The 9,119-nt window shown below is 29.1% G+C and overlaps 1 protein-coding gene across 1 annotated transcript; it reads left to right on the top strand.

Moving 5' to 3' along the window:
• Window positions 1-1,823: 1,823 nt before the first annotated feature.
• LOC101492260 (uncharacterized) lies at window positions 1,824-3,698 on the top strand. The gene is made up of 3 exons (XM_004509299.4): window positions 1,824-2,004; window positions 2,236-2,669; window positions 2,965-3,698. The coding sequence occupies exons 1-3, from the start codon at window positions 1,926-1,928 to the stop codon at window positions 3,511-3,513; spliced, it is 1,062 nt and encodes a 353-aa protein (XP_004509356.1). The 5' UTR covers window positions 1,824-1,925; the 3' UTR covers window positions 3,514-3,698.
• Window positions 3,699-9,119: the final 5,421 nt, after the last annotated feature.

Raw genomic sequence — 9,119 nt, 5'->3', positions numbered from 1 at the left:
TAATAATAATAATAATAATAATAATAATAATAAAGAAAAAGAATAAGAGATCATGAGAACAAAATACCCTAAATTATTTTTGTTATTATAAACATTATTATATTATTATATGTGTATTTGTTGGAATGTAATAATTCTTTACGTATTTATTTTTATGTTTCTTCTTATTTAAAATTATTAAAATTAATATATTTATTTGATTTTAAAAGTAAATTTATTAATTTTAAAATGTTTTATTTTAACTATAATATGCCATTATTACTGCTACCCACATCTTTCATAATTAAATATATTTTTATCATATGTAAATAATGATTAAGTTATTGAAAATGTTTTAAAAAGAATAACAATAAAATAAGATAAGATTTAAAGATATACTCTTACGTTTGTTTTTCTAGATAATATATATATATATATATATATATAATTTGAAATTCAAACAATAGTTTTTGTTTAGGTTTATATATTAATTAATGTGCCTCAATGAAAAACATTTATATCAATAACATCTATTTTTATTCTACATTTTATCATATTTTCATTTAAAATTATTTTGAACAATTAGATAGTAAAATTTACTAAAAATTACTACCTCAAATTGTTAAGACACATACTAAAAACTTAAAAATAATTGAAATTTTATCCAACAAATAATAATAAAAGTTTATTACTATTAATAGAATATTTATAGTAACTAAGATCTCTTATTAATTGACAAATGACAAATTTACCAAAAAAATCTTACAATATTATATTGTATAGATTATGTATAAATAAAAAAACAATAGAAGTAGGAGTCAAAAGTATAGATTTAGATAAATTAGAGGAATCATACGTTCATCACAAATCTAGAATTCCCTACTATCTCTCCCATTAAATATGATATGTGCTACCTCACATCCTCATAAGTATCTAAAAAAGTTTATTTATTGATGAATAAATTAGTTATTTATGGTATTTGATAAAAGATACAAAAAATATATTAAAAAATCTTATTACAATCAATTTTGACATAGTATAATATTATTAAATAAGAGTTAAATATACTTATATTTCCAATAAAATTTCATTTTTTGTTATGAATTTTGTCTTCCACTTTCGGTCAACACAATATTTATTATAAATATATTCAATATTTCAACCTTAATGATATAAATAAACATTTTTTGAGTCAAATGCATAAACATTTTTAAATATATCAATAAGATTACAGATTTAAACTTTTTTGAGTCAAATGCATAAACATTTTTTGAGTCAAATGCACAAAAACTACCAATAAGATTACAGATTTAAACTTATATATATATATAATTTCTGACTGAAATAATTCTTGATTATACTTTATTTACTTTTTAGTTGAATTTCAAATTATTAAAGTCTCATTTCTTTAAAGATGATTAAAACAAACAAAAATATATTAACCATTATACTTAAACCTTTAGAAAACTAAATAAATATATGATTTTAACCTATTATAAAAATGTTATTATAAAAGTAGTTTTTTTTAGAAAGATGTCGTCTCCCATAATAACAACTCTATTTATTTATTTTCCCAATTATTTCGAATATAAAAAAAGAAGCAGGGTGAGAGAAAATCAATCCCTATATATAAATTAAATACTAGTATAGTTCTTTATGGGCCAACAAATTATCTATTTCCAATGGGCTGGCTACTGATCAAACAAAAGCAGGCCGAAATGAAGTCCAATATAGATGGCCCATATTTCAAAAACTGTAACCTAACGGCTAGTTCATTGTACATTGTTTAATAGGCGCACCAACGGTCATATTTGTATGCTATCTATCTTCTTTATAAACCTCGCCGTTTGCCTTAAACACACATTCCCTACAATCAATCAATCAATCTTGTTCCCGAATTTCTCTCACTCCAAATTATCCCTAAATTTTCGCTGTATTATCTCTCAATGGAGACTCCATCATCCACTGCAAGAGTCACAAGATCACAAACAAACACCTTGTCTGTCAACAATATCCTATTTTCAAGTGAGTCGTTATTCTCTTTCTCAATAATCGATTTTGGAAAATGGGTTTTGAGCTTTTTTTTATCATTATCTTTCTCAAAAATCGATTTTGAATGGGATTTTAACTATTGGTCATTTTTTCTCTCAATTTAGATTTTGAAAAATGGGGTTTGGACTTTTGATCATTTTGTTTCTCAAAAAGATTTGATTTTGAAGATTGGGTTTTGATTATTTCCATTTTTTCTGGTTTCAGGAAAGATTGAAGACTCGGAGAAGAATATGTCGAAATCAATGCAAAGAAAAGGACAAGTACAGCAACAAGATCGTTGCGCACTGATCGACATATCGAACGATTCGCCGATCGTTGGGCTTGCGAATGGCGAGATTGAGACACCATATTCGAGTACTATGAAACAAAGGGGAAGCCGAGTGAAGAACACTCCAGGTTCTGGTGAGGCTTTGTTGAGGGGTCAAGTGAAGACCCTTTTACAAAAAGTTGAAGAAGAAGCTGAAATTTCTAAACTTTCAATGGATATTCGTCCGTTTCTTCAACTTGTAAACTCTCCAATGCAATTTCTTGCTCCAACTCCTGCAAACACCCCCCAAATCTTCAATAATAACAATACTGCCACTGCTTTGACTGAGGTTTCCCCTTCTTCTGTCGTCCAAGAACAACTGATTTCTCAGGTTTGTCTCTTAATCTTGTTAAAATGTATACTTTCCCTTTTTTACTGTGTTAAATTATTTTTAATCAATTTTTGGATCATTCAAAAAATTGTTATCTATGTTTAGTTTTTTTGATGATTTTGGTGATTTTTATGTAATGTTCAGTCCCAAATTTATCAAACTTGATAGGATGCTTAGTTCTTGTTATTTTGGTGTTTTTTATTTCTTTCAAGGAACTTGTGTTTTTTTTTATTCAATTCATATTGACAAAATAGTTGAGATTTATTTTTTAATTTGATTTAATTTTTGTTGGTAGGTGAGGATGAGTCAAGTAGTTATTGGAAAGAATGAGGAGAACATTGAATCTGAAAAGAATGTTCTAAGTAGGTCCTTGTTGTTGGATTTCTCAGACAAATCTGAGGTAACAGAATGCTCTTCTGATATTACTTCTCAGGAAGATTCCAAGATGGGTACCACAGAGGATGATGGTGACTCTATTTGGTCAATTCAAGTCAATGCAAGTTCGCATGATGATTATGACGATGATGAAGATGAAATAGCTGAAGAAGAAGAAGAAGATTATTATGAGGATGTTGAAGAAGAGGAAGAGTATGTTGATGATGGAGAGTTGCTACTTGATGAACTTTGTGAAGGTTTAAGCAACATTGGTGTGAATGAAAAGGTGGTTCCAAAGTTTGCTGGGAAACATACAAGATTTTTGTATGATGGTGATGAATTTGTGGAAGAGGTAGTTGAAGAATCTGTTGCTTCTTCAACTGAGATCTTGATTTTGAAGGGGTTGCCAACTCCAAAAGGAAAGCATATTCGCTTTCATGAGGAGGAAGAAGAAAAATCTGATTTTTGATTTGTGGTAAAATGTTTGTTTTGCATGATTTGGTTGTCTCTCTTTTGACACCAATATTTTGGATTTAGTTTCTTTTTTATTATCTGAATGGAGCTAGTGATGTAACCATAGTGTGTGGTTGAATGCTCCAATAAAATTGTTTCTTTCATTATTGTTTAATTGATAATATATCCTTGGTTTATTTACCTGGAAATTTATGAATGCACTGTTCCAAGTTATTCAAAGCCAAAAGTACTATATGATAGAATCATCAGAGTCAAAAGACAAGAGATTAACCATTCTAAGTTATTCTAAAATAATGTCATTTTTATATAAGTAAAATTTATGGAATGCAGCTTATGACCACCGCAGCCACTGATCAGAAATCCACATGCTACTAAAAACTCTGAAATAGACCCCATCTGTGTTAGTGTCCTCAGAAAAGATATCGATTTTTTATTTCTCAGAAAAAATAAATTTTTTTATTGTAAAGTTGTTATTTCTCAGAAAAAATAAATTTTTTGGTTTAATTGCAGTTTTGGTCCCCCTATTTTACCTGAATCACGAAAGTAGTCCCCTCATTTTGTTTCTCTCCGGTTTTGGTCTCAAACAGAATTTTGGTCCAAAATTTGATGAAATTTCATTTTTTAAAGCCGTAGTACTACACCGTTTATGATCATGCACTTTAGGTACAATTGTTGAAAATGAGATCTTGAGACATGATATGACTTACATAAATGCAAAAAAAAATGAAATTTTACGAAGTTTTGGACCAAAATTCTGCTTAGAGGACCAAAACTGGTGAGAAACAAAATGAGGGGACTACTTTCGCGATTGAGCTAAAATAGGAGGACCAAAACTGCAATTAAGCCAAATTTTTTTTATTGAAAAGTTGTGAGAAAAATGTAAAAAAAATTTATAAATAATTTTTATCAGAAATTTTTTGAAAAAAAATCAAAAGATAAATTTGAAAAACTAGACTCATATAAGCCCCCACTTCGGCTACAAAATTTTAGGGGATTTTTAACTCTGGAATTTCTTTTGTTGGGCCTTAATAACTATGAAATTTTTTGTCTCTCAAATATGTGGGTTAAAACTAATAATTAGTGAGCTTGTGATATCGACGACTCTCCTTCCACCCACAGCTTCCATGTCGCCTCAATGTGTCCCAACACAGTCTCGTCGCATTTCTATCCCATCGTAGTTTACAGATATCAACTAATTATAAAGTTTCTGCATGCGTTGATACAAATCTTTCAAATTGCTGCAATTACCGTTAGAGTCAGCGGTCTCTACTTGCGTTGATGCAACAAATAATTTCTTATGAGAGGTATTTGATTTTCTTTCTAATTACAACAAGCAAATCCATGCCGAAGATGCAACAATTATGATCCAAATATTTTAAATTGCATTGTTTATTTTCTTTCATATTTTTAAAAAGAAAACCCTTGTAAGAGCTATTTGATTTGCTTAATGTACATTGTGTATTTTTTTTAGGCTTGTTTCTTTGGATGATATTTATGTTGGTTGTTTAGTGATTCAATGCATTGATGAAGAGAACAAAAAGGAAAAGAGATTATGCATTATGTGGTAGACATAAATATGACAATACAAAGGAAATGAGACATTAACACATTGCATAATTTAATAACACATAGGCAAAAGACTTCAACATTACTAAAAAATTTGATACTCTGAATTTAAGACTGATTATAGAAATTATGTAAAGTAGAGTTATGATATAATTTGATACTAAATACAACACCATTTATTCTATTGTAAAATATTTCTTTTTTGTTATACGTTTGTAACTTTTTTTTGAATATAATGAATTGAGTGTCTTTGTTTCATTACAATTTTTTTTGTCCATTTAATTAAATGATTCATAAAAAGCAAAATAGATATCCATCATAATACAATAATACAAAAATGATGTTCATTGAGCATTAAAGCAAAATTATGCAGCATAACAAAATTACGCAGAATACACAATATAAGGCAGAATAGATATGGAACATATGTGATACTTCTTCCAATTCTTTACTCAGCAAATAATAATGAACTAAATGCTTACAACTCAAAATTCATTAATTGATTTGTACCAAAAAATAGTAACACTAACATATATCCATCATTAATATATGTCATTCACTCCAAATCATAAAAGGTTGGAATATTTGTCTCATAAGGGGTGCTACATAATAATAAAAATTAATTAACATTATGATAAGTGTTAAATTAAGTATAATCAACTTTTAAAGACAAATGAAATTACCATCAAATATGTTGTGAAACTAAATTGATTTTGATGTGTTTCTAGAGGCTCATAAGTTGGAGGTGCCGAACAACATACTTCTTCGAGCATGTGACTTGCTCCTAGTTTATCCTAAAATGATTATTTAAATTAAAACAAGGGATAATACATGTAAAATTAAAACAATTGATCTATATATTGATTTATATACCACATACTTGACTATGTGGTTTCCTTCTAGTGGAACTTTTTTCTTTTCAATAAAACTCTTAGGACGTTTGTGCATGTGTCTTTTTAATCAACCTGATTCTTGTATCCCTTTGGTTTCATAACATCATTACTCACAAATATTGAGTTATCATTAATGTCATTGTTTATGACTTGTGAACGGCATTCTATTATTTTCTTACACATGACATCTATATAATTATCAACGATCTTAAAGTGTTTTTCACAAGGCGATGCCTCGATCGCCACTCTAATGAATTTAGAGACAACTTATCTAAACTTTTGTGTTTGAGATTACTTTGGATCTCCTTCAAACTTTTTCCCTCTAAAATCTTGCATAATGGCACAACGAGCTTCTCTTGTCCACCTTCTTAAAATATACTTCTCGAAAATGACTTTAACATCATTTGCTTCAAACACATTCAATGCATGTGAACAAAGTATGCCAAATGTTTTAAACTTTTTACAACAACAAGTAATAGAGGTTAAAGCACGATAAAATTACAATGTCCAAGATCCTTCACGGTTGACCATAGTGATGACATACTTATGTAAAGAGTGAGACTCATTTCTCTCTAATATCGATAAAGCTAAGAATAACTTAACCTTATTTTGAAACAACTCAAATGCATTGTGGGTGTATACTTTTTCCATTTGTATCAATATTGGTGACAACTAATATATTAACCTTGCAAGCTTATATGAGGACGTATACTCACAACTCAACCCGTTGCTTATCTTCTCCTCAACAACTCGTTCAAAGTGCTTGAAGAATTGGATAACATCCACATTTGGTTTCTTTCAAGATTTGAAGGTGTTGGAACCAAGTTGATTTTATACTTAGAGTTTTGATGAAAACAAAAGTATTTTATGAGAACAATATATTTGACTTCAAAGAATATGAAAGAAGATTGATGTTATTTTAGAAAATCTAACATAAAATTTGATTCAAATTTACAATTGAAGAAAATCTAAAATCAGATTTGATTCAAATTTATAATTGATCAAAATCTAAAATAATATTTGATTCATATTTATAATTGAAGAAATTTTTTGACCAAGTTGAAAAGAAGATATAATCAAGATTTGAAGAAGATTTGGTCAAGATTTGAATAACATTTGATCAACATTTGAAGAAGATTTGATCAAGATTTGAAGAAGATTTGATCAACATTTGAAGAAAATTTAATCAAGATTTGAAGAAGATTTGATCAAGATTTGAAGAAGAAGAAGATTTGATCAAGATTTGAAGAAGATTTGAAGAAGATTTATCTACAACAAAATATGAATAGAATCAATCTGAAGAATTTACAAACTCAACCTTAATAAATTAGGACCATGATCAATATGAATCACATTGCTTCTTATCCAAGTAATTCATAAAAACCAACCAGCCTTAATCAAATTAGCAAAAAGTTATCAACTTTGTCAAACATAAATCAACCCCTCTTCTCGTGGTTGCACCTTTATAAGTGAGCATTCAAGCTTTCACTTAGTTGGGTATTTCACATGCCAAGAGTGAATGCTTTCTTCATGTAACACACAACCTATGTTTTTTAATAGCATAAACTGATTTGATCCAATTATTTTCATGAACATTATATTAGTTGATCAAGTTCGTCAAAGATGTCTCAAAATATGCTTCAATGTCATTATCATATATGTATTTCTTGAAATATCTTAAAAGATAACCCCCTCCCCCTTCATTTATTTCTCAAGGTGTTTAATTCCATTTTGTAACAAATGCCATGTGCATTAACCATAGTGAGTCTCCGATATCACTTTAGCCAATGCTCCAACCATCGCTTGATCTTGGTAAGTGAAAAAAATCCTTGGTTTTTGTGGTTGTGTGCTTTTAAAAATGTATCAAACAACCACTTAAATAACTCAATTGTCTCATTATACAATAGTGTTGTACCAAAAATGGTCGAACCCCTATAGTGGTTGAAATCGGAAAACAAAACAAGCGGTCTATTAGTATGGTAGGTACAATATGTAGTGTCCAATGACACAATGTCATCAAAATACCCGTAATCCAACACCATAGTTGCATCACACCAAAACCCATTTATGATTTGTTCTTCTATATCAATTTGGTATGCGTGAAAAAACAACGAACTCTCCAACAAATGTCGTTGAAAATATTGTGAAAGACAACCAACATCACCGTACATCATACTTCCATGTCTACATGATGATATAGTGCTATCTTTACTATTGTTCCTATAACGTTATCTAACTCTGAAACGAGCATGTGCACTATATGTAAATCAAAATTGATAAGCCACATCTATATTGTCAAATTTCATAACAACTATTGACTTCCAATCAACATTTGAAGACAACATGTTTGATCAAACTACCTAAATGATGTTACCTAAAAATTGAATAAAACAAATAAATGAAAGAAAAACTATAGAATAATAAATGAACCATGTGTTGCTCTATTTTTGAGTTAAAAAATTTGCTGCTCTATTTTGCTAGTAGATTGACCATCGACGGCAGTACATGAGACGACGACGGCGTAGAGTTGACGGAGGCGTGGAGGACGACTATGACACGTGGGTCACACGCGATGGATTGCATGAAAAAGAATTGTGGAAATGAAAATTCATATATGTTTTTCAGTTTGAATTTAATTAAATAAAATTTAAGTATTGAACATGTGGTTTGTTTTAGAGCGTTATATTAATCGGATGAATGAGATTGCTCCAAAGGTATGGTGCAGTTCCCGTCAACGAGGGAAGCAATCTTGATCGTAGCCGGTAAATATGATTATGCAATATTCAAAGCCAAAAATACTAAATTAATTTTGTTTGAAATTAGACATAATGGATAGTTATGCATTGCTTGACTCAAATTTTAGAGGTATGAAAGTTGAAGAAATTATTAATTTAATGAGTCTAATGATCATGACGGTGTAGAGGGATGTCTTAATATCTTTGGAAACCTTATACGAATCTAAAAAATTGTACCTAATAAAAAATGCAATTTTAAAAAGATTCATCCTTTTAACACTTTTTGAAGATCATTCTCAATTGCTATCAATGCTAATCCATGTAGACCGCAAGTAAAACTTCAAATAACTTCAATTTTGCAAAACTTCTTTATGCAGAAGCAATTGTCATGGAAATAGTCAACAAAA

Source organism: Cicer arietinum, chromosome 7 (assembly GCF_000331145.2).
Source record: "Cicer arietinum cultivar CDC Frontier isolate Library 1 chromosome 7, Cicar.CDCFrontier_v2.0, whole genome shotgun sequence".
NCBI classification, from domain to species: domain Eukaryota; kingdom Viridiplantae; phylum Streptophyta; class Magnoliopsida; order Fabales; family Fabaceae; genus Cicer; species Cicer arietinum.
Note: the sequence above shows the minus strand (reverse complement) of the source record. Positions and strands in the feature narration are given on the sequence as shown.